This window comes from Microtus oregoni, unplaced genomic scaffold, assembly GCF_018167655.1.
Source record: "Microtus oregoni isolate MIOR12 unplaced genomic scaffold, Mior012 000006F_ref0000085, whole genome shotgun sequence".
In the NCBI taxonomy this organism is placed as follows: Eukaryota; Metazoa; Chordata; class Mammalia; order Rodentia; family Cricetidae; genus Microtus; species Microtus oregoni.
The window spans coordinates 21,446,865-21,472,708 of record NW_024543065.1 but is presented as its reverse complement, the minus strand read 5'-3'; the positions used below and the strand labels follow the sequence as shown (position 1 = coordinate 21,472,708).

The following is a 25,844-nucleotide window of genomic DNA, read 5'->3' as shown; positions in this document are numbered from 1 at the left end:
ATAGGTACATTACAGGCTTAATAGCTTAATATTGTGTTTGCATTTCATTTAACTATTCATGGTTTACTTAGTGTTTTTGTTGGCTTGACGCTTGGGTGGTTGATTGCATAATACATACGTGGGTCTTATGTTTTACATAATATTTCAATGTACATTACAGACATATAATACACAAAATAATATCCTTTAGAACAGCTATGCACAAGATAAACATGATGGACTTACACACTGGAGCCAGATTATGACTAACTGAGAACTCATTGGCCTACGCATGCATATTTTAACAAGGCAAAAGCTATTGGCAACTGAACCATTCTATGTACTATTTTCCAACTTTATACAACTCAAAATGGTTTTAGTAGGTTTGAGTTCCTCTACTGTAGGACAGGATTCCTTTCCTTATTAATTTTTTGTAGCTTCTGTGCCCCTTGTTCATGGTTCTCTTCCTCCACTGTCAACATGATATTATGTCTCTCTGCTTCTGCTCCATAGCTCCACCTCCTAACCACTGCCGAAGGTTCTTTGCCTTTAAGGACCCATACACATGACAGTCTTTACTAACTTCCATCACACAGTCCTTAAGCACATCTGTAAAACCATTTTTGCCTTGAAGGTATAGTGTAGTGATATGTCCTCTGGTACTAAGCCATCTCTCCTGTGCAAACAAACTTTTAAAAAGAAAAAGAAAAAAGAGAATACTATTAACAGCAAATATTGGCACAGATGTGAAGAAAGGGAACCCATGTTTATTTATGTATAATTGACTAACAAAAATTATCACCTATGTTGATTAAATAATAATTGAAATACCTAAGTTCCTTTATTCTAAGCATTTGTGTTAATAGTAGTTATATAAATGAAATAAACAGTTTCCATGATGTGAATTATGCCCCCCCCAAATTTCATGCTAAAGATCATGCCCTCAGGTGGACAGTTTTGATGATGTGACTATGTTAGAGGTAGTTAGATGTAGATGAGGTTATGGGTATGGGCCCCTCATAATGGGATTAGTGCCCTTATGAGAACTGACATTTGAGTGCTCTCTCTTAATCTGATGCATCTATTCAGAAGCTCAGGAAAAACCTTGTGAGAACACAGAGAGACGGGCGTGGGTGGGGTGGGTGTCCAGGATCCATCCATCAAGGAGAGAGGTCTCAGGAACATCTCGCCTCACTGACCTCAGACTTTGCCCTGCAGAACTCCGAGAAGTTACATTTCTGCTGTTGAAGCCATTTGTTACAATAGCCCAAGCTAGACCATGCTAGGAAAATCTATATATGTTCTGTGAGCCTTCAAGTGCTAAATATTGGTATTTTCCAGATAACTATATTCTGTCTACTATCTACATCAATGAAAACTATATGAAAAATTGAAGCTGAGTAGTTTTGACATTTTAAAATCAGACCTAGAAAATGTACACACCAACATTATTGTCAGACTTCTTTTTTATCGCTATGTAATCAAGTAATTTTTCAAATCTGAAGCAAAACATACTTCATAGATTGTCTGCTACTGTCTAATGTACGTGATAGGTAATTCAGAAAGCATTTGTGATAGTACAAAGTGGTCTACACATAAAATTATTATAATAAACATTGATCTTATTAGGATGTTAATTTTGGAAAAATACTTGTGCCTTTTTTCTTCCTTTCTTTTTCTTGAACCAGGGCTCACATATGCCAGGAAAGCATTCTACCTTTGAGCTCCAGTGATAGAAATAAAGACTTTCAGGAATAAAATAAGTACTTTGTGAAAGGGGAGGTGCTGGTTTCACATTCTTACAAACCTTGCTTATCTGCTTTCTCAGCTGATGTGCATGAGGAAAACGTAGCTACACAGCCGTGTGCTTGAAAAGGATTTGAGTAATTGCTTCAGATATTTATGGGTATTTGCCTTTGCTTCTACACTAAAACTATGCTAGTTCCGTAAAAATTCGTGGCAGTATGAAATCCACAGGTCGCGGTGTTAGGAATAGGTGGAGAGCCTCTGCTCTAAAGTCGCGGCCTCAGGAAGGTGGAGAGCCTCCGCTTTAAGGTCGCAGCGTCAGGAAGGTGGAGAGCCTCTCTGCTCTGAGGTCACAGTATTAGGAAAGTGGAGAACCTATGCTCTAAGGTTGTGGCGTTAGGAAGGTGGAGAACCTCCTCTTTAAGGTCGCAGTGTCAGGAAGGTGGAAGAAAACTGATAAATTCTATAAGGTGAAAGAAAATGTATAAATGTCTGCTTATTTTCTTAACAATTCCCCACTTAATTAGACTTCTCAGTAGATTGATTAGCTACTGCCCAGATCACATTGACTAAGAGCTATCTTCTTGTTGCATCCATGGGCCGAAAGCAAAATTCTTTTAGTTTCTGTGACCATAAAAGTACAGTCTTATTGCTGTTCTCTGTAGCTGAGGCTGGATAACACTATTAGGGGGAGGATTCAGATAAACGTCTACACATGTAGCTATCACAGGCCAGCTTTGAAAATGATGCTGGGATGACGGTGCCGTCAACTTTATGGGCGTGCTTTGTTGAGTGGGAAACTGCTTGAACCGAGCAAACTAGAATGCCCAGGATCTAGAGAGAAATTAGCACTGCAATATTTTACAAAGGTTGGGAATGATATCCCATGTTCTATTTGTAACAGTAGAGTAATTGTTTACACAGGTGTGTAAGGACTTGACCGGCGCTAGCAAGGTACTGACCACAGTGCTGTCGCGGCTAGGTGTGGACACTGCTATTTGTAGATGCATAGGATACGATGACACAGAGTTGGGCACAAATCATGTGACCTGCCAGTCTGGTCAGTCACTTGTTCCTCACTCCCTGACAATGGCATGGCCTTACGCTTTATTTTGTTTCTAGAAGCAGGAATGTTTTTCCAAGCATTACAATGCTCGCAAGCAGAATGGCCACAGAAAGGGCATCATTTTTTAATGGGAGCCAATGAATAAGAAACATCAGACTTTGTCTTTTCAGTACCAGGCTGTGGTACCAGGACAGCTAATCGGAATGATGAGATTATTATACATGCAAAGAGATCCTGCCAAATGCATGGTTTCATAAAGACCACATAATTGTTGTAAGCAGTGTGGCCTGGTTTCGGACATCAGTTCCTTCATTTTTCCTTTCTTTCCAAAACCACTTATTAAGAGTTGTCTGTGTGCCACACGCAATTCTGTGGTTGGAGATCCAATTGTGAATGGAACAGAGAAAAGACCCCTTTTGAAGAACTGAATTCTCCTATGAGACACACACATGTGCGCGCACACACACAGAATCAGAAAAACAAGGGGAGGGGGTGGAACTTCATTTCGGAGGAGCACTGAAATTCTAACAGGGCGACCAGGTCACCTCTCCTCATCTCTAAGTCAGTCTCATCAGTGTTTTAGCCCCTCCTCCCTTCATGGTGTTGACCTTGTGGTTCTGTCCAGACTGTCATGATGTAGGCTACCATACTTCATGTTAATCAGCTGAGGAAAATGAGATCAATATGCCTGTTCATCTGTTTTTACAAGGCACCCAAAAGAGCAGCAAGTAGGAAGGGGGGGGGCTTGCCATTACATGTTCTATTCTTTATATGCCTGAGTGTTTTTCATCTACCTCTCATCAAGAATGGAAAAATCTAAAGAAAAAGCAAACATCCTAAAAGTCTCAGTGTAACCAGAAGCCTGGGAGGAGAGAGGCATGTTAACTCTGTCATCCGCACACGAGACTGGATCTGTGCTGGAGTCTTAAGGTCCATTACGGGTCCTTAGCCCTCTTGGTTTATCTCTGCATTTGTCCCCTTTGTGAAGACTGATGAAAGTCGTGAGGCCTGCACTCAGCTGTGGATTATTTTCTTTACAGGTTGGTAAAAGATGCTCCTTGGGATGAAGTCCCGCTTGCCCACTCCCTGGTGGGTTTTGCCACTGCCTATGACTTCTTATACAACTACCTGAGCAAGACACAACAGGAGACATTTCTCGAAGTGATTGCCAATGCCTCAAGCTACATGTACGAAACTTCGTACAGAAGAGGATGGGGGTTCCAGTACCTTCACAACCATCAGCCCACCAACTGCATGGCCTTACTCACTGGGAGCCTCGTTCTGATGAACCAAGGTGTGTGTGTGTGTGTGTGTGTGTGTGTGTGTGTGTGATGCTAACAGAGCCACGGAGGGCCTTGCCTGAGCCGGTGTCAGTCAGAGCTGCCATGATGGAAGCATGGGCATTTTTTTCTGACTATTCTTAGGAACGTGTTTATACTTGCATCCTAATTAAGCCACAGATGAAGTAGTATCTAGGGCCTGTCTTGGGTTACTAAGGACACATAACATCTAACATTTCAGCTAGTGATAACTAGCCTGCAGGTTTTCTAATGCTGGCCAATAACCGTCCCAGACCACACCCCTGCAACACAGGATTAGCGAGGAGCTTTCATTCTTTTAAGGAATTCCGACGGTAGGAGATTGTCAACATGGAATAAAGAAAAGTTTTAAAGGCTTTTAAATTTGAAATGCATATTCCCAGCATGCACAAGCATGAACCAAGTACAGCTGTCACCTCCCTCATTCTTGACACACACACACACACACACACACACACACACACACACACATGCACCTAAAGAACCTGTTAGAACACCTAGCCTAGATAATTTGGGTCAGAGTTGGAAGCAGTTTTCATGGTCTGGTAATTACTTTGTGTAATATGTACCATTACTTCTATGACTCTAATTTAGTTGTGACCCCTGTGGAAATCTGTGGCTAAGACTTTATTTAAGGAAAACATCAATAAACACAGTAAATTATTAAAATATTTAAAATATCATTGGGGCTTCGAAATCTAGAATAACTTAAGGCCTATTCATGTTGCCTATAAGTAGCATTTTATATGGCTGGGAATGTACCCTAATGGTAGGGTCTCCTAGCATGTGTAAGCCTCTAGGTTCAGTCTCAAAAAGAAAAGAAGACAGGAAAGAAAGAAGGAAAAAATGAGAAAAAAGAATTAATTAATTAACATTTTACAGATTATCCAACAAGAACTTGTAGTACCCAGCTTTCTTTCTGTTTTGTTGGTCAACTATCACTTGTAGTTAAGTCTCAGGAAAAGCTTCTACTGACAACTTGAATCTTGTCCTGGATAACTTGTTCTGCAGTCTGCAGAGTATGTTGGTAGACACTGTCATGAGAGACAGTTACTGAAAGAACAAAAAGGAAGCCAGGTAGTGTGATATCCACAAAACCATAGCCAGGCTTTAATCGTTTGTCTATCTGGCTGGAGATGGAGGACACAGGGAAGGAAAATAACTGTGGCTTTAGGGACTAGTGATGAGAAAGGGTAGGAGGACTGCTGGAAAGTGGGGATCTGGGTGGTAGCAAGAGCCAGACTACAATTAATTGTCACCTCTATTACAAAGTGTGAGAGTAGGAGGGTCCTTAGGGACTGAGGGACATGGCTTATTTTGGGACCCGAGTCACCGCTGACCCTACCAACTAGCCCATTGCCCAGCAGCCTGTGGTAGTGTGGTCAGACAGACATGACACACATGCTTGTGGCGTAAAGCACAGGCTCCACCCGTCTTAGAAGCTCACCCTTATCCCGGCATAGGGAGCCACCAAAACAAGGATGGCGTCAAGCCATGGTTCAGACCAGAGTTCTGTTCATTCTGAGCCAGGCGCCCAAGGTCTCACATAAGCCAGCTTTTCTGTGGATTGGGGACAGCAAGGGGTAACTGGCTTGTGGAAAGAACTAAGTCAGGTTCTGTTCAGTGCTGTGTAGATTGTAACATGAAGAGGTACTGTTACCTAAGTGCAAGAATTGTAGAAAGTCCATGTTTCCCTATCCAAAGATTGTATAAGTAATCTTCAGTGGGAAAATCAAACAGTGTGGTCATGTGAAGAAAGGCTTGAACACAGCCGTGCACCTTGCCCCTGACCACCTCAGGATTCCCAGCTGATTCGTCTCACTGTTAGATTTCCATCTGGAATCTGAAAGCACAGAAGGACTAGAGTCGCCTTCTGTGATGGGACAAATTGAGAGAAGTATCGTTAGCATTTACAGCACTCTTTTCGGGTTAGTGTGAACATGGGAAGTTTTGCCAAGTGATGGGCTTCCAGAAAACCTTTCTGAGAAGTTTTTAGGGAAACTTTTTCTGAAGTTAAGTGCCAAGTTGTGATACGAGGTAGGTGTCACTTCAGTCTGATAAAAATTGGGAAATCCCTTGATCCTCACTTGAGAGTTTAAGTTTGTTTAGTTGATAAGTGGCCTGTATTCAGAACTGTCTGAGCCTTTATCATGGACTTACTACAAACTGGAACAGGCTGTCATTTATCATGGTGACAAACTGGGAGCATTGCAAAATGTGATATGTAATAAAAACTGCTAGGATGGCTTGCGGTGCTTTGTTTGGCCGTGTTTTTATCCATGTTCTGCTTCAGCCCCTAGTCCTTGTTTTCCTCCTTCAGGGTACCTCCAAGAGGCCTACCTGTGGACCAAGCAAGTTCTGACCATCATGGAGAAGTCTCTGGTCTTGCTGCGAGAGGTGACGGATGGCTCGCTCTATGAAGGAGTGGCGTACGGCAGCTACACCACTAGATCGCTGTTCCAGTACATGTTTCTCGTTCAGAGGCACTTTGACATCAACCACTTTGGCCATCCGTGGCTGAAGCAACACTTTGCCTTCATGTACAGGACCATCTTGCCAGGTACAATGAAAAGGGAGAAACATTTCACCATTTTGACTGTGATCATGAGCTAGAATAGACAAAGATATGAGCCGCGCAGGAGGGCTTGTCTACTGAGGTGAAAGTTTCTTTTTCATCCAAAGAAAAATTTAAGAGCTACATAGAAATCAAACATTTTGGGAGCTAGCATGAAGATTTGCTAGTTTCAGTATTAAGGGTTGGAACTTTCGCTATATATTTAAACTTGATAGCCATAAACTCATTTTCATGAACCTAAACAAGATAATTGTACTTCATTTTCTTTTCTAAGGTCCAAGCTTAGGTTGATGGTAGATTTGGGATTTAGTTTTTTTAATTCAAACTCTACAGACTTGAAATGAATGGTAGATTTTATATATATATATATATATATATATATATATATATATATATATATATATATAATTTGAAGCTTAGTATTTTCTTTGAGTGTTTCATTGAGCCGAGGTGTAGTTCAGTGGTAGAATGCAAGGTAAATATATATACCTGGTTTTAATGAAGTTTTAACCCTTTTTTTAAAAAAAAAGTAATAAAATCACAGTGAAATACCATTATGTGCATATCAGATTAAATATTGTATTAGAGTAAATGGCACAGAATATATAGAACAAAACAATAAAATGATATAAAACTTTAGTCACAGCCGAGTGGTAGTGGTGCACGTCTTTAATCCCAGCACTCAGGAGGCAGAGGCAGGTGGATATCTGTGAGTTCGAGGCCAGCCTGGTCTACAATAGCTGGTTCCAGGACAGGCTCCAAAACTACAAAGAAACCCTGTCTCACAAACCACACACACACACACACACACACACACACACACACACAACCAAAAAACTTTAGTTACATGCTGCTCTGCATTGTGTTCCTAATTATTTATATGATTTGATAACTTACTCATTTCTAAGACATCTTTATAATCCTCCTGGTTCCTAAAACAGGACTACGATCAGAAAATTTAGGAGGTAAATTTTTGATGATTCTGATGGTTAATTTTCTAGTTTCTTTTCTGTTGTATGATAAAAATAAAAATAAACAAACAAAAAACCCACAAACAAAAACCCCAAAAACTTGACAAAAAAGCAGCTTACAAAAGAAGATGAATTTTGCTTGTAATTAATAATTCTAAATAATTATTTGGGCTTATAATAATCCCAGCGGGAACAGCAGCAGACAGGGTAGAAAGTCTTCACAGCGGGAGGGTGATGCTGGCTGACCTCATTGCATCTGCACATAGGAACCAGAGAGGGAGACAGGAAACTGGGCGGGGCTAAAGCCTCAGTGTCCTCAGTGTCCCCAGAGTTATACTTCTTCCAGCAAAACTCCACTTCCTAAAAGTCCCATATCTACTGTCCCAAACACCGATACCAGCTGGAAACTGAGTGTTCCAACGCATGAGCCTAAGGCGAACTTTTCATATTGAAACTGTAACAGTTCTGATTGTCAGCTTGTTATAATAGTAAGGGAGTCTCACTGAGGGATTATCTAAATTAGGATGGCGTGTGGGAAGGTCTGTGGCAGTTTGTCTTGATTACATTATTTGCTCCCGGTGGGTGGCACCATCCTCTAGGAAGGGGATTCTGAGCTGCATGAGTAGAGGAAGCCAGCTGAGAGCTAGTATACAGGCATCAATTCTCTGCTCTCTGCTCCTGACTGTGGAGTGTGTTGTGACTAGCGGCTTTGAGTTCCTGCCACCTTCTGCAAACAATAGGGTGTAACCAAAGACTGTGATCCAAATACTTTCTCCATTACCTTCCCTTTGTCAGAGAACTGTACCACAGTAACAGGAAGTAAAACTAAGACAGTGATCCTAAGATACAACCAAGAATCCGGTATTTAAACTTTTTCACTCTGCATGTGTGCGTATAGACATTCTCCTTTATAGACGAGTCATGCACAAACCGATGCCCCACGGAGGTGGCTCAGGGGGCAAAATACTTATGTAGCTTTGAGGACCTGAGTTTGAGTTGAATTCCTGGAACCCATGTTAAGCCAGAGTCAGCAGCATGCATCTGTGACATCAACACTTATAGGGGGAGATGGGATAACACTTTGGAAATCTGAGGGCCAACTAGCCTGGAACACACAGGGGTGAGCAGCAAGAGATCTTGCCTAAAGCAGGGTGGACGGTCAGAACTGACACCTGAGATTGTCCTCTGACCTCCACATGCACACCATTTCATGTGCACATCTGCATATACGCAAAGATAAAAATACAACTGCATAACCAATGACCACCTTCCCCTGGGGAACGCTACTGGTTATTTTTAGACCGAGAAAAGAAGTATATTTTGATGTTCTTTTTGATAATCAAAGATTATCTAGAGTAGGAAACCTTGAGGAGGTTCCCGTGTTTATGATTTGAGCTGAGATCACACAGCAAGCCCTCTCATGGATTGGGGCTGCTGTAAGCATATGTGTGGTCATTTCCCAAGGGAAAACAGTAAGAATACATTTAGGAGAGGACTTGGCTCTTTGTGCTTATTAATGCAACATACTACCGAACATCTCTAGGCCAGGTATTGTAATAGGCAACTTGAGATTTAAAGAGGAATGTGTCCTCTGATTTTAAAGAACTTGTAGTATGAGTTTTGATTGCCATATTTTATAATATAATAATGTTAGAAGATTGCTTATAAAGCTATTGGAAATCAAATTGTTAGCTATAAATAGTATTGATAACATTTTCAAAGAAATTCTGTTTTTATTTTATTCTTTCAACCTATTCTCAACTCCTCTCTCTCTCTCTCTCTCTCTCTCTCTCTCTCTCTCTCCTCCCCCTTCTCTCTCTCTCTCTCTCTCTCTCTCTCTCCTACCCCTTCTCCCTCCTCCTCCTTCTCTGCTATGGTTGATATTATAGTAATAATTATTGTCATTTGGCATAGGATTTTCTTCCTTTTTGCTCAATGATATCTGAATTTACTTTTGATTTTCTTCCCAAACTCTGGTAACAGGTACCTGTCTTCATGATCTATGCTTTTTTTGTTTGTTTGTTTTTTTCCTTTAAATTCTAGCAGTATATGTTAGCAGAAGCATTTTGGGGATTCAGTTTTTGTCATCACCCTTATAAGCAAAGTAAGTTTTACTTTATTGAAAGCCTATGAAATCGAAGCATGCTACTTTCTTATCTTGGCCTAGAATGCAAGTTAAACTGCAGAAAATCCTAGTGCCATCCCAGCTTCAGGACCACACCCGCAGAAGGTGGTGTCTGTCCTAGATGCAGGCCTCATCATTCATAGCACGGCCAGTGGAGAGGGAGGAAGGGGCAGCAGGTACATGCTAAGAGGTGCGTTACATCTGTTACCAGCCACAGGCTGTTGTGTAAGAGATCCAAGCTTGTATGCAGTGGAAGACGTTCCGGGCAGTTACGGCAAATTGGATTGGCATAGCATACACCACACATCACAGTTTTGTTTACTTTTGTCTAAGACAAACTATTGGCTGTAATTTCAAAACAGGCTTGATGAGCATCGTTTGTACCTTTATAGGGATATAGAGTTTTAAACTCAATCTTCTCGAACTTCTCTCCGCAGGGTTTCAAAGAACCGTGGCCATTGCAGACTCCAATTATAACTGGTTTTATGGTCCAGAAAGCCAATTAGTGTTCCTGGATAAATTCGTCATGCGTAATGGCAGTGGAAACTGGCTAGCTGACCAGATCAGAAAGAACCGTGTGGTAGAAGGTCCAGGCACACCATCCAAAGGGCAGCGCTGGTGCACTCTACACACAGAATTTCTTTGGTATGACATGTTGAGCTGGCTTTCCAGTGAGATGGTTCTGGGTTCATGCTGTGCACTGTTTTTCTATAAAACGAGCAAACAAAAAAACCCCTTTGCATAAGTAGATATATCTTTAATTCAACTCTTATCAGTATCTAAACCTGTTAAGAACAGATGGATATCCCGATAGAACATCCCCATTGTCTCAGTGTGTGGGTGCACCCCTCGCGGTCCTGAGTTCCTTGCTCGTGCTCTCTCTCCTTCTGCTCCTGATTTGGACCTTGAGATTTCAGTCCGGTGCTCCAATGTGGGTCTCTGTCTCTGTCTCCTTTCATCGCCTGATGAAGGTTAATATTCAGGAGGGAGGGGGACTTGATCGGGGGAGGGGGAGGAAAATGGGAGGCGGTGTCGGGGAAGAGGCAGAAATCTTTAATAAATAAAAAAATAAAATAAAATAAAAAAAAGAACAGATGGATATCTAATTACCACTTGCGCTCTTGGTTTTCTTTTACTGGATTTGTCTTAAGCTTGGGCTATTGCACAGATGAACCTGCTTTTCTTAGATTTTATGTCATTCATTTTTAAATAGTAGAAGGAGAAAACTCACAGGTTTGACCAGATTATTCTGATGGTCACCCCTCCCCCAAAAAAGTAGTCAAATAGTTTGTTTTGTCTTGGTAAATCGAGCATTATAATCCTCTAATGACATGGCCTTTCCCGAGTTTCGCAGCTGTTCAGAAGTGTGCACAGTGTTTGACAGTTTCACTTTGATAATAAAAAGACCGTGTAATTCTTTTTGTTGTAATCTTTTAAGCCTGGAAGAAGCTTGCGCCCCCCCCCCCCCTTTTTAAGTATTGCCAAGTGTGTTGGCCTCAAATAAGTTAAAATCAAGATGGCAGTTAATGGTTGAGTTTCTCAAAGCTATTGAAATTTGCACTTAGCCCCTAGATTAGCTTTCTGTAGAATTTTCTTGACTTTTTTTCTCCCCCCATGTCTGACGTTGAAACAAAGAGAAAAATTATCAAAGCAGGAACTACCTGGCATTTAACTGGCATTGTGGAACTTTTTTCACAGAGGAATTAGAGATATTAGCTCCTCCGAGGTATATGCAGTAATTACATGATTGTATTCTCACCCATAAAAAGACAGCCAAGAGAGTTCTAGAAAGCTAGCTATTGGAGTTAGAATAATGCTGCCTCTAAAGTTTAAATATGCCCCTGTACGAATATTTAAACCTATCAAGAGCTGAGAAAATGGTCATTCAGCTTTCTGTATATTTGTTGTTACCTTAATTAAGCAAATATTTTACTAGACTTCAGTACAGAGAGGACTTCTGATGTCCTGATACTGAGACTTCAGAAATCGAGAATGCCAAACACCACTAAGACCAACTCAACCATAGGTGACTTGTTCACTAGGCGAAAGTATGTACGAGCTAAAAGTGAGTTCACATCTTCTTAGAGCAGCAGATCACATGATCTTATCAAGGCAGTTTCCTAGGTTGTGAAAATCATCATCTTTGTGCTTAACATCTGCAGCATTTTGTGTTAAGTATCATTCATATTCCATTAATGAACATTAAGCAAGAATAAAAATATGTCACTTTTATCTCAGAAGTTTGGCATCATCTTCAAATTAAACAAAGCAACCCCTTTGGTTCTGGGCTCAGCAGTAGCCACAGTTTTAAATGTGCCAATATTAGTTTCTTATAATTTGACCAGTTCATACATTTTGGTATGCTATGCACACTAAGTCATGTCTGCACTGTGAAGTTCTGCCCTGCTTTACAGTTTTAGAGGAGAAGAGTTTACGAGAGGCACAGATTCCAGACTGAACATAGGCCTTGTCGAGCAGCGCTTCTTTGGTGCAGGTCCAGCAGGATGTTAGGATCCTCAGCCTAATATGGAGTTCTCTAGAATAGGATCCCGTTGACCAGAATTTTGATGGATTTTTTTTTAAAATCTGTGAGCCCCAGTAGTTTGGGTGGCAACTCTGAAATAGCCAAGTGAAGAAGATCCAAGTAGAGGTTAGTGCAGAAGCTGTTTCCAACTCCAGCCCAGGATCACAGGTTACACAGTGTGTTGTTCCCTTGAAGTCCCCAGTGCTCGCCCTTGTGCATACTGTTTTGTGACAGGTCCCTGATACGCTGCCCTGCTCTGGGTGGCATTTGTAGATTGCATTTTGCTGCCACATTGCCATGTGGCATCATAATTCTAGAGAGTTCTTTTTACTTCCATCAGAATAAAAAAAATCATTTAACTTTGAAATACTTCATCCCTTCAGGTATGATGCCAGCTTGAAGTCAGTTCCACCTCCGGATTTTGGCACCCCAACACTGCATTATTTTGAAGACTGGGGTGTTGTGACTTACGGAAGTGCATTACCTGCAGAAATTAATAGATCATTCCTCTCCTTCAAGTCGGGAAAACTTGGGGGACGTGCAATATATGACATTGTCCACAGGAACAAATATAAAGATTGGATCAAAGGGTGGAGAAATTTCAACGCAGGACATGAGCATCCTGACCAAAACTCATTCACTTTCGCCCCCAATGGCGTGCCTTTCATTACCGAGGCCCTCTACGGGCCCAAGTACACTTTCTTCAACAATGTGCTCATGTTTTCTCCAGCTGTGTCCAAGAGTTGCTTTTCTCCCTGGGAGGGTCAGGTCACAGAAGACTGTTCATCCAAATGGTCAAAGTACAAGCATGACCTGGCAGCCAGCTGTCAGGGGAGAGTCGTCGCAGCGGCGGAGAAATATGGGGTGGTTTTTATCCGGGGAGAAGGCATAGGCGCTTACAACCCCCTGCTCCACCTGAAGAACATTCAGCGGAATCTGATCCTCCTACACCCCCAGCTCCTCCTCCTGGTCGACCAGATACACCTGGGAGAGGAGAGCCCCCTGGAGACAGCAGCGAGTTTCTTCCACAATGTGGATGTGCCTTTTGAGGAGACAGTAGTAGACGGGGTCCATGGAGCTTTCATCCGGCAGCGAGATGGTCTCTATAAAATGTACTGGATGGATGATACAGGTTATAGCGAGAAGGCAACCTTTGCCTCGGTGACATATCCTCGGGGCTATCCCTACAATGGGACGAATTATGTGAATGTCACCATGCACCTGCGAAGTCCCATCACCAGGGCAGCTTACCTCTTCATAGGGCCCTCTGTGGATGTCCAGAGCTTCAGCATCCATGGAGACCCTCAGCGGCTGGATGTTTTTGTAACTACCAATGAACATGCCTATGCCACTTACCTGTGGACAGGTGAGAGCCCAGGGCAGTCTGCGTTTGCACAGGTCATTGCAGATCATCAGAAAATTCTGTTTGATCGGAGTTCAGCCATCAAGAGCCCCACTGTCCCCGAAGTGAAAGATTATGCTGCTATTGTGGAACACAACCTGCAGCATTTTAAGCCAGTGTTCCGGCTGCTCGAGAAGCAGATCCTGTCGCGAGTCCAGAACACAGCCAGCTTTAGGAAGACTGCTGAGCGGCTACTGAGGTTTTCTGATAAGAGACAGACGGAGGAAGCCATCGACAGGATTTTTGCTATATCCCAGCGACAGCAGCAGCAGCAAGGCAAGTCAAAGAAAAGCCGAAGGGCAGGCAAGCGTTACAAGTTTGTGGATGCCGTCCCTGATATTTTTGCACAGATTGAAGTCAATGAGAAGAAAGTTCGACAGAAAGCTCAGATTTTGGCGCAGAAAGAACTGCCCATTGATGAAGACGAAGAAATGAAAGACCTTTTGGATTTTGCTGATGTCACATATGAAAAACAGAAAAATGGGGGTTCCATGAAAGGTGGCTTTGGACAGATGCGGATGGTGACGTCAAGCCGCAATAGAGCCCCATCGCTGTCGGCCTCATACACCAGACTCTTCTTGATTCTGAACATTGCCATCTTCTTTGTCATGTTGGCAATGCAGCTGACTTATTTCCAGAGGGCTCAGAGCCTCCACGGCCAAAGGTGTCTTTATGCAGTCCTCCTAATAGATAGCTGTGTCTTATTGTGGTTATATTCCTCCTGTTCTCAAACTCAATGCTAGCACCAAAGCCATGAGCATTTAGATCACGAGAGTTCACGCAAAAAAAAAAGAAAATATTTTTCTGAATTTGTTATCATTCATTCCCCAGTTTTATTGGCACAACTTTAAGGGAGGACGTTGTCACACAAAAATGCAGGAATGTGGAGAACAGCCTTGGCTGTCCCCAAGTATTTCTGTGAATGTTTGGCGTTGCTGAGTGACCAGTTATCATTAAAGACAAAATGCCTGTTCTTTATATCCTATTTCTCTTAATATAAACAAAAATGATTTATACAGAATTGGGTTTTATTATCATTAATTTAATGCTGTTAGAAGCTTCCGGGTACTGTGTTATGGAACATACTGAGGCACATAATTCTAAGCAATACAGGCTTTTAAAATATGAATAATGTTATCCTAGGACCTGGAAGCTGTTCAAATAACATGATAAAATGATGGCATAAGATTGTAAAGGAACTGAAAGCCTTTTTCATGAAAACATGTGCAAATGAACATTTCTTTGGTGATGTTGGTCAATTCACGGATGTGATTTGTGACTTTATACATTCGTTGGCTTTTTGATAAATAACATAATGACAGGTAATTTCATATTATCTTTCCCTTCTATGCAAAATGTTTATAGACCCAATCAATAGATAAAGTTTTCAAAATAAACTATTTTATATCTTGAATCTCAATACCAAAGAACATGGGCCTAAAGTTTTGGTGTGATTCTTTTGTTTTTATTAGAAAGCTTTCTGCGAGTTTATTTTGCTAAATAAATCAATCATAACTATGATTCCCCTACCCCCCGGTGTGCTTCTTCTTGTGTTCTTTTAAATTCAAAGTGTGCTTGCTTTCTCCAAATTCTTTCAAGAGGTCTTCATTGGGGTATGCATTCATTAAACTTTCTTATTTTTGAGAAAAGAAATTTCACTGTGTATATTTTTCCTGTTTAAGCATATTTTAAACCTTTAACACAGAATCTGAATTCTGGTTACCTAAGTAAAACAACATTTCTGTAATTACGTGCAGTTAAGTCCTCAGGCACTAACAGCTGCATGGAATGCTGGATATGTAGTCAAGTTTCTGCCTGAGCAGAAGAAAATGTTACACTTGGACCAAAAGCATAAATCACCTTACACATAGTATATTTGAGTCTGATATATTTCTCTCTGGAAAATAGGGACTGTATTAGGCATATATTTCAAGATAAGGACATGCTCACTGATTGATGGAGCTAAAAGTAATAACAGTACGTCTCTTTCCAGGCCTTTATGTTCATAGGAACATCAGTAGGCATCAAAGACGAACCCAGAAGAACTCCTGTGAGTACCTTTTTGTGGTTCTAACTCAAATATTTTACACAAGGAAAACTTAAATCTTACTTTGAGCCTTGCCACCCTTCTTAGACTCAAAGCCTAGAAACTGACTTCTGAGGAAGAGGTTCGTCCCTCTCAGGAGACGTCTCTAGGGAGGATGTCATTACACACCGTTTAAAGAAGAATGTTTTCAGAAGAATAATGCTTCCGTTTGTCCTTCCTGGTTGCTCTTACTGGGATTTATACTTGCTTTGTGTGACAGATTCTCCGTTTACTTAACCTCATTCAACATTCCTCTCTTCTACTATTTCTCATTCAAAAAGATGAATTGTCTGAAATGATTAAAAAAAGGGGGGGGGACTTAACAGGGGAAGGTTACTCTTTGAGTTCCCAAGAAAACCTGACCTCAGCTCTGAAGCATGGGCATGGTTTGTAACAAAGATGGAAGTATTTTACATAAGGGACAGGTGAGCAAGTCCTAGTGAACATGTAAGAAAGTGTCATGAAATAAATGGCCTCTTAATTACAAGAAGTGTAATTAATGTCTTAATTCCAACATTTTGTAATTTGTTTTCTTTCTGGGAGGGAAGTAAAAATGAATTATTGTTTTTAACTTTTCTTGTACAACATATCAAAGTTAAAATAAAGAAATTTATTTAAGAAAAAAAAAGAAAGTCCACATGAAAGCCAAATCTAGCTTTACTTTAACTTAATAATAAATTAAGGCCAGCCTTAATAATAAATTAAGGGGACAATGTATTAGTTCCCTTCGCATGCTGGCTAACCAGAACACGCCCTCACTTTTGAAGTAATTTTTAAAAATATGTTAATATTGCATCTTTTTGGCTTTTCCCTCTTCTAATGAATGGGGGCATTCTTTGGCATTTCATTTTAAAAAGGACTTCTTGGATGGTTTCTTAAGTGACCAAGTAAAAGGTTGTGCTAAAACGAATCAGATCTCTTCATAATGGGGCATGTTTTCTATCAGGCATCGTGTATATTTGGGTCAAATTAAAGAACTCTTTGTATCTTCAATTAAACCAGGCAATGCTAGAGCCCTCTTGAAACTGAGCAGTCAATATGGACTCTGTCTCAGTGCTGCTCACAGTGAAAGGAATGTTTCGTTTGTGGCTAATGTATGAGCTGTTGTTCAGGACTGAGCAGGACTCTGGGTCCCAGCCTCCAAGGAAATATGAGCATCCTTAGCAGAGAGTGGATGCAACATATTACGGTGCTTAAAGATGATTAGCTTTTAAGCATCCATGGTGATGCTGTAAAAATATCTTTGGATATAATTGTTAAAGTCACCAGACATAACTGGTGCACACCTTTAATCCCAGCACTCTGGAAGCAGAGGCTTATGGATCTCTGTGAGTTCAAGGCCAGACTGGTCTATATAGTGAGTTCCAGAACAGCCAGGGATATGTAAAGAGAACTTGTCTTAAAAAGGAAAAAATTGTTGAAAGTCAGGCTAGAGAGATAGCCTGGTTTGTAAAGCACTTGCTGTTCACATAAGGACCTGAGATTGAATCCCAAGTAGGCTAAAAAGCTATACACAGTGGCCTGTGCATCTATAACTAATTCCCATACAGAGGAGGGAGAAATGGGTGAATTCCTGGAGTTTGCCAGCCACCCCTAGTCTAGCCAAAAGGGTTCGCTCCAGGTCCAGTAAAGAGACCCTGTACCAAAATCCAAGTGGAAGGCAATAGAACATTACCTTGTGGCCTTGGAACTCTTGTGCATGAGCGTATATCACACACATACACACAGAGACACACTAAAGTAAGTCCATGTGTTAGAATTATAAAGCAAGATTGGTGCAGAATGGGAAAGGGGAAGTGGATGGGAACAAGATACACACCCTCATAGAGTGAAGCATAGACTTGGGTTATGAGGTATATCCCTAAGTTTGACTCCAACGATTAAAAACTGGTAGATTATGAGGTTTAAGTCAAAAGTCTCTTGTTAGTAGCCCCAGCAGTTACAATGTAGATGACAGCTGTTAGCTTAGCATTCTACAACAGCAGAGAATAGAGAGGATATATTGGTCGTTAAAGCATTGCTAAGAAGCCTGGTGGTGGTGGTGCACACTTGGGAGGAAGAGGCAGGCAGATGGATCTCTGTGAGTTCAAGGTCAGCCCTGATCTACAAGAGCTAGTTCCAGGAGAGACTCTCCAACTCCAAAGCTACAGAGAAACCCTGCCTCCAAAAAACCAAAAACAAACAAACAAACAAAACCCCAAAAAACAAAACAAAAACCAAAACAAACAAAAAAAAAAGGAAAAGCATTGCTAAGGACTTTGGGCTTTATTCTGTAGTGAGGGGTCCTTAACCTTTTTGATGATCAGTATAGCTTAGGGATATGCTATAGACCCATGACTGAGAAAGCATTGAAGAATTTTTATGAAATGGAAGATGTATATGGAAGATGACTTCACACATCCTCCTGTTTTAAAAACTTGAAGTGGCTTTGAAATGCCTCCACGTTCTCGTCTGATTTCTGCTGAATTTCATGTAATGCTATAGATTGAGCAAATTATAAACAATATATGTCCTTTGACTCACAGTCTGCCAGTTGGAAAATCAGAGGTCCTGATGCCACATACCATGAGGACTTTCTTGTTGCAACAGGACATGGGCAAAGCTAGCACATGGAGAAAAGAGATGGAGCAAACTGGGGAAAGGGATCATACGGCATCTCTGATAAACTAACCCACTTGAGGAGGCTCATTCTTCTCAAGGCCATCATGGTGGCAGTAATACTTCAGCAAGTGTTTTGGAGGGAGCGTTCAAACCATACTCCTCTGTTTTCCATACTCACACTCTAGGGGGCGATCCACTCTGGCTAGAATTCACTATAAGCATTGGGGAGACACAAAGGAATTTTCTTTTTAAATGACAAGACCTGCATTATAGAAAGACAATTATGGCTTCAATGTAGGTGTACCAAGTGGGAGGGTTAGAGGTTATTTCCATAGTCTAAGTAAGAGACAATTAGCTCTTTGACAGTTCACAGGCAAAATGTGTGACTGAATGCCTTTATAGAAAGCCTGTGTACTTTGTGGGAGTGTTGGCCTAAGGATGAGTCAAGGTTAGTCTTGGTGTGCCTGAGTCCCGCCATCAATATGGCTTCCTGAACGTGTATGCCTCACTGGCCTGGCTATTCCTTAACCCCAGGAAATTATCCAGAGTCTCCTGTTGTTTCTCTTTTCTGATTGCCTTTTCCAGGGATTAAACTTTGATTGGCATGTCTGGAATATTAAGTGGGTAGAAGAGAGTGAAGGAAGAAAGATACTGGAAAGATAGACCAGGTTAACTAATACAAGGGTTGAGAGATGGCTTAGTGGTTAAGAGCACTTGTTGCTCTCGTCGAGGACCCAGATTCAGTTCCCACCAGCCACAGAAAGGCTCACAACAGTCTCAACACCAGTTCTGAGAGATCCAGCTTCCTCATTAGGCCTCTGTGGACACCAGCTATAAATTCAGTGCACATACATACATACAAACAAGCAAAACCCAGACTCCTAAAAATAAATCTTTTTCTTTCTTTTTTTTTAAAGGGCAGAACAGTTATTTGTACTTTTTTAAATTTTTTTTTGCTTTGTAAATAATACCATTCAAAATTTCCACTTCCTCCCCTCCTCCCATTTCCCTCCCACTCCCCCGCTCCCCCTACTCCCTCCCTCTCCAGTCCTAAGAGAGGGCAGGGTACCCTGCCCTGTGGGAAGTCCAAGGCCCTCCCCCCTCCATCCAGGCCTAGGAAGGTGTGCATCCAAATAGACTAAGATCCCAGAAAACCAGTACATGCAGTAGAACCAAATCCCAGTGCCATTATCATTGGCTTCTCAGGTTTTTTTTTTTTTTTTTTTTTTTTTTTAAGGCACAGTGTCACATGTCTTTAATTTCAGCACTCCGGAGACAGAGGCAGGCAGGGCTGTCTTCAAAAACCACGAGAGAGAGAGAGAGAGAGAGAGAGAGAGAGAGAGAGAGAGAGAGGAGGGAGGGAGGGAGGGAGGGAGGGAGGGAGGGAGGAGGAGGAGGAGGAGGAGGAGGAGGAGGAGGAAGAAGAAGAAGAAGAAGAAGAAGAAGAAGAAGAAGAAGAAGAAGAAGAAGAAGAAGAAGAAGAAGAAGAAGAAGAAAAGGAAGACCACAAGAATGCCACTCCCCAGCCTGCCTTTAGAGGCTGGTGTGGGGAGGTGTCTGTGACAGATGTCTCTGAGCTTTCAGTGGTAAAACCCCAAAAAGAGCACTAATGATTGGGAATGAGCTCTTGAGGTTTAGAATTAAGGTAGATTGTCTTGATGCAAGAGGTTCCAGAAAGTGTTTCAGGCACCCTGGTGCATTCCAAATGGATCAATGAGCAGTAGTTTGGGCTTATAGGAGTCATTGTCTGAACAAAAAGTTAGAAACAATGAGCACTCTCTGTTTCTTCCTAAGAAATAGATAATGGGATGTGGAAAATGCATTTTTTTGTGAACAGGAAACATTTTGACTTGTTTCTGCTGCCTTTCAGTCTGTCGCTCACCACTGTTGGGTCAGCGTGAGGAACTTCCAGAAAAGGCTTTCACTTTGCCTCTCTGTTTAAACACCTGCACCTCATTCTCCAAGGAGTGTATCTTACTGACAAAAGAATAAACTCAAGTCTCTTATTGGAATTTTGAGAATTCTTTTATTTATTTATTTATTTATTTATTTATTTATTTATTTATTTATTATTTTTCTAGACAAGGTTTCACTGTGTATTGCCCCGGCTGACCTGGAACTCACTTTGTAGATCAGGCTGGCTTCAAACTCACAGAGATCCGCCTGCCTCTGCCTCCTGAGTCCTGGGATTAAAGGCATGTGCCCCCATTGCCCCGTGAGAATTCTTAAAGAATTTTTAAAATCAAAGTTGGAATCTGAATTTCATGATATTGCTGAATACTGCCCTTGTGAGACTCACACTTAAAAAACTTGGGGGTAGGGTGGGATGGGGGTAAGGGGAAATGGGGAGAGAAAAGTGAAAAGGGGAGGATGGGGGGAGCTTGGGGGAATGGGATAGTTGGGATAAAGGAAGGGTGGATATGGAAGCAGGGAAGTATATATCCTAATTAAGGGAGCCATTTTAGGGTTGGCAAGAGACTTGACTCTAGAGGGGCTCCCAGGTGTCCAGGGAAATGTCCCCAGCTAGTTCCTTGGGCAGCTGAGGATAGGGAACCTGAAATGGCCCTATCCTATAGCAATACTGATGAATATCTTGCATATCACCATAAAACCTTTATCTGGCGAGGGATGGAGATAGAGACAGAGACCCACACTGGAGCACTGAACTGAGCTCCCAAGGTCCAAATGAGGAAGGAGCAGAAGGAGGGAGAACATGAGCAAGGAAGTCAGGACCGCGAGGGGTGCACCCACCCACTGAGACAGTGGGGCTGATCTATTGGGAGCTCACCAAGGCCAGCTGGACTGGGACTGAAAAAGCATGGGATAAAACCGGACTCTCTGAACATGGCAGACAATGAGGGCTGGGTTTTTTTCCTACTGCATGTACTGGCTTTGGGGGAGCCTAGCCTGTTTTGATGCTCACCTTCCTAGACCTGGGTGGAGGGGGAGGACCTTGGACTTCCCACAGGGCAGGGAACCCTGACTGCTCTTGAGACTGGAGAAGGAGGGAGAGAGGAATGATGGGGGGTGGAGGAGAGGAGTGAGGGGAGGGGGAGGGAAATGGGAGGTGGGGAAGAAGCAGAAATTTATTCAATAATAATAAAAAAAAGTAGAAAACTCAAAGAGATCTCCTTTATAATTAATTCTCTGTGTGTGTGCTCGCACACAGAGCCGCTGACAGGTGTAGGTGGGAGGACAAGAAGAAGGTATTGAATTTCCTCTTCCACCCTGTGCTCCCCTTCCTTAGGCATCCGACTCAGCTTGCTGAGCCATCTCATCAGCTGACAAAGAGATCTTAATAGTGGCCATTCTTCTGCCTCTCACAAGAGACTGCAGTCCCTCAGAGAAGAGACGGCAGTTCTTACAGTGCCTGGCCTCTATTGCACTTTTCATTCAAACCATGCCCGCTGACATGATAGACTGAAGGACTGACCAAGGGCATGGACTATCAAAGAGCATAGTCCCAGAAGACTTCAGCATCAGCCTTGCTATAAACTGAATGTGTCTCATGCCCAAATCCACTGTGGATGCAGCTGAATCCTCAGTGTGATGGTTAGGGAATGGGGCTTTGGGCAGATGATAAAGCCATGAGGGTGTGCCCGTCCTCTTGTGTAGAAGTGAGTCTTATACAAGAGACTCTGGACAAGTCCCTTGTCTCTTCTACCATGAGCATTGACAGTGGAAAGACAGCCACATATGAACCCCCACACGGGTCCCAAGCTTCCAGTTCCTTTCAGGAACTTGAGCTTTGCAGCCTCCAGAACTGGTTTAAAGTCCATATTTTTGTTAGATGGGCTGAATCAATGAAGAACTGAATTTCTTGTCATAAACGTTGCTAATCAGTCACAGAGAGGCCCTACGAAGTGTCCAAATGGATCCTGGAGCTGACTTAACATGATCAAGGCTTGCCACACTGCAAGCCCTGAAGCCCTGAAGCCCTGAAACTCCGTCTCCATGACAACGTGCACGTGAGAGACAGATGGGCACAAGCGGATGCCTCGACGCTGCCACAGGTGGAACGATGCTGAGTGGACGAGAATGTCCAGATGCCAGAGCACAACCTAAAATAACATTTCATCTGTGTGGGGTGTTGGAAACCACCCACTGCTGCCAAACGTCAGGAGCTGCCTGGGCAAGTACCTCTGAGGTTCCAGACTTGTGCAATCCCGAAAGCGTGGCCAGCTGGTGCCCCAGACTCCTGGAGAACACAGGTCAATGTGCCGTGGGTGTGGAGAAGTGGGCAGACAGGCTTGGTTGCACGGCTGGCTTTCTAGTCACACCTGTGCGAGTTCCCAAATTTCCTGAAAAGGTCTGTGGCAAGAAGGGAGTTGCGCATACATTACTGGCTGTTTTCTCTGCAGCTAAATGGTATTTCTGTGTCACCCTGGGGTTTAAGGGCTTTATATTCTACCTGATGAGAGGATCTTTGTAGACTCACTACTGGGAAGTCACTTCTTATTTTTAAAAAAATTCATTTAGAGGCCAGTGGAAGAAGTGGGGACTAAAGGATTATTTGATAATTTTGAGAAATAAGTTTGATTTTTAAAATAGTTTACAAGGTCTTCAGATGCTAGGTTTATTTTATAAAAATAGGTTAAAATTCAGAAAAGATTTGCTCAGTCCAGATTTGTATCATGATAAAACACTCTGGGTGACAATGGTAATAACACTAACTTACTAAGGGCTGGTAGGGTTCAAGGACTGCAACCTACAGCCTCTTGTCACAAATAGGAAGCCAGGTCCAGAGACACACACCCAGCAATAACTGCAGGCTGTGGTATGAATCTCAAAGTCAGTTCCAATACTTGAATTTTAATTATTTGGACTGCACAAAGTACCATGCAATGTATTTAAAATATTGAGCTATATCTAGTTATGTGGAAAATATGAAATCATGCTTACATCGTTTTAAACTTTTAATGGTGTACATCCTAACATTGAACTTTCTGGCAAAGTAGATTGTATCTTTATTAAAGATACTCTAGGGGGATTTCCCCAAAGAGAAGTAACTGCTGCTATGTGCCAGAGTTTAGAACCCCACAGCAGTCCATGGGAAATGTAAGTGAAAGATCATCAGCATAAATTAGACTTCTGGTTCTTTCCCCTAGTTCTAGCTTGCATTCAAACGGAGACTGATAAACTCAGACTCCAAAAAAGGACCTTTGACCTTCATAAACATAAAATGATATCTTAATCTGTTTCCATATCTTAATTTGCTACTTATTATTCTCTAGCTATTGCCCTTAAGTCATAAATGTTTGTGGTTTTCTAGTGATTGATGTGAATGGAGTCATTGTTGAAGTGTGATGCTTTGATTGGCTAATACTATATATGAAGCGCATCTGCTTAGCTCCTAAGACAAGATTGGGCTGACTTCTTAATGGAAGGCGTGGAGATACAAATAGGCCAGCCATTTTTCACACCTAGTACATTATGCAGACAGTCCAGCATCTGCCACTCGCAGATGTTTTTTGTGTTTTTTAAATTAGTTTATTTATTTATTAAAGTTTCTGTCTCTTCCCCACCACCGTCTCCCATTTCCCTCCCCCTCCCCCAATCAAGTCCCCCTCCCTCATCAGCCCAAAGAGCTGCCCTGTGGGAAGTCCAAGGACCACCCACCTCCATCCAAGTCTGGTAAGGTGAGTATCCAAACTGCCAAGGCTCCCACAATATAGGATTACACAGGAGGAAAATTGAAGCCACGGTCTTGTTTTGATTTGCTATTTTTTTTAAAAAAAAAACTTTTCATTGAATTTTTTCCACTTCTTGGAAGTTTGGGTATTTTATTTTATTTTGTTTAATTCCTCGTGGTCTTTCCTGATTTCTTCTTCTTCTTCTTCTTCTTCTTCTTCTTCTTCTTCTTCTTCTTCTTCTTCCTCCTCCTCCTCCTCCTCTTCTTACTCTTCTTCCTCTTCTTCTTCTGTCTTTTTATTTATTCTTCATGGCTTTCACATCATGCATCTCGATCCCATTCATCTCCCTGTCCCCTTCATATCTGCCGTCTGCCCTTACAACCTCCCCACTACTGCCCCAAATAAAATTCCTGGTTCCTTCTTAAGCTTTATCTTTTTAGCTGACACACAATAGTTGTATGTTTGTGTAGGGCACAGCATGCTGCTGCTGGGTACATGTATGCTGTGTGATGATGATTAGCCAATCAGAATTTCCAGCATCATGGGCATTTATTATTTCTTTGTGTCGGGAGCACCCAGTCCTCTCTTCTAACATTTAAAAATATACAATGAAATAGTATTAACCAGAGCTGCCAGCTGTGGTTAGAATACTGGAGCTTACTCTGCCCACCACACTGCAGTTCCCCCTTCCTCCATCTTCTCTAACTTCTCTAATATGAGCTTTTCCACTTCTTTATATCCGTGCTTGCCTTTGTGAGCCTGTCCTCAGTGGTTTCACATAAGACCTTCTAGGGCTGCATTCTTTTCTGAATTTTCCCTTTGATGAGCTAGAACAGTGTATCACAGAATGCTAGAGTTGAAGAGGACCCTGTAGGTGACCTAGTTCAACCTTCCCACTTCAAGCAGGGTAGGTCTCCAAAGACTTTTTCTTTAATTTTTCACTGTTTATTGGGCTAACCCTAGGAAGTAACCAAAGTATTCAAATAAACCATGAATATAAAAATTTGAATGATATCTTTTTTATTAAATCGAAAGGTCCAATATTTTGCTTACTAAACATCAGATTTTGATTCTTGATTAGCTGAGGACATCAATTGTTAACATTAGCGCCCCCTAGCTCAGTACAAGAAGAACAGAAAACCCGAACCCTCTCTGTTTTTAACATTGTGTTGCACTCCTTAGAGACTCTCATTTTAATTCTTTTAATTCTGACCAAGACAGGGCGGAAAGGGCTGCTGTGGCTCTCTAAGCATGTGCAGGTCATCCATGCCCTTCTGGGTGAGAGGAGGGCTCTAGACAGGAAGACCCCATTGCTGCTGCTGGGGGAGAGGACCACTGAGAAGAGTTGAGTTCTGGGAGGGCCCAGTCACAGAAAGGAAGAAGAGTTACAATGGTTACAGTGAGAGCTGTTGACCTGTTACTCATTGGTAAATGTCTCTAGAGCAAAGCTTTACCGACTGGGAGTACAAGGAGGACCTGAGCGAAGGCGCAGGCTGGGCTGAGTATTAAAGGAAAGGGGTAGTTTGCTAAGAGAAGAACAGTGTGGCACCATCCACAGCAGCAGTAAGGCAAGCAGAAAAGCCTGTTGTTGAAGAGGAATGGGGAGTCTAAAGGGCCAGTGGCCCTGGAAAGCAGGTACATGGGATGACACAGAGTGTAGCTGTTAGCCTGGGCAGACCCTCCAAGTGCCAGTGTAGGGTATTATGGAGCTTGTCCACAAGACAGCTGGAAGTATGGGGGTTTCTGACTGGAAAGCAAAGTCAACGCCTTGCTTTCTCTTTCCTGTAATTTAAGCATAAAACTTGTAGTATGTCTTT

At 42.1% G+C, this 25,844-nt stretch overlaps 1 protein-coding gene across 4 annotated transcripts in view; it reads left to right on the top strand.

Moving 5' to 3' along the window:
- Positions 1 to 15,228, top strand: part of Dse (dermatan sulfate epimerase) — a 57,772-nt gene extending 42,544 nt beyond the window's left edge. For 3 of the 4 annotated variants that reach the window (XM_041654999.1, XM_041654997.1, XM_041654998.1), the window contains exons 3-6: positions 3,832 to 4,085; positions 6,431 to 6,670; positions 10,219 to 10,426; positions 12,689 to 15,228. In XM_041654999.1, the coding sequence (XP_041510933.1) occupies positions 3,832 to 4,085; positions 6,431 to 6,670; positions 10,219 to 10,426; positions 12,689 to 14,450 (2,464 nt within the window). In that variant the 3' untranslated portion in view covers positions 14,451 to 15,228. Of the gene's footprint in view, positions 1 to 3,831; positions 4,086 to 6,430; positions 6,671 to 10,218; positions 10,427 to 12,688 lie in introns of those variants that run through there. The other variant, XM_041655000.1, reaches the window with a different exon arrangement.
- The last annotated feature ends 10,616 nt before the right edge of the window (positions 15,229 to 25,844 follow it).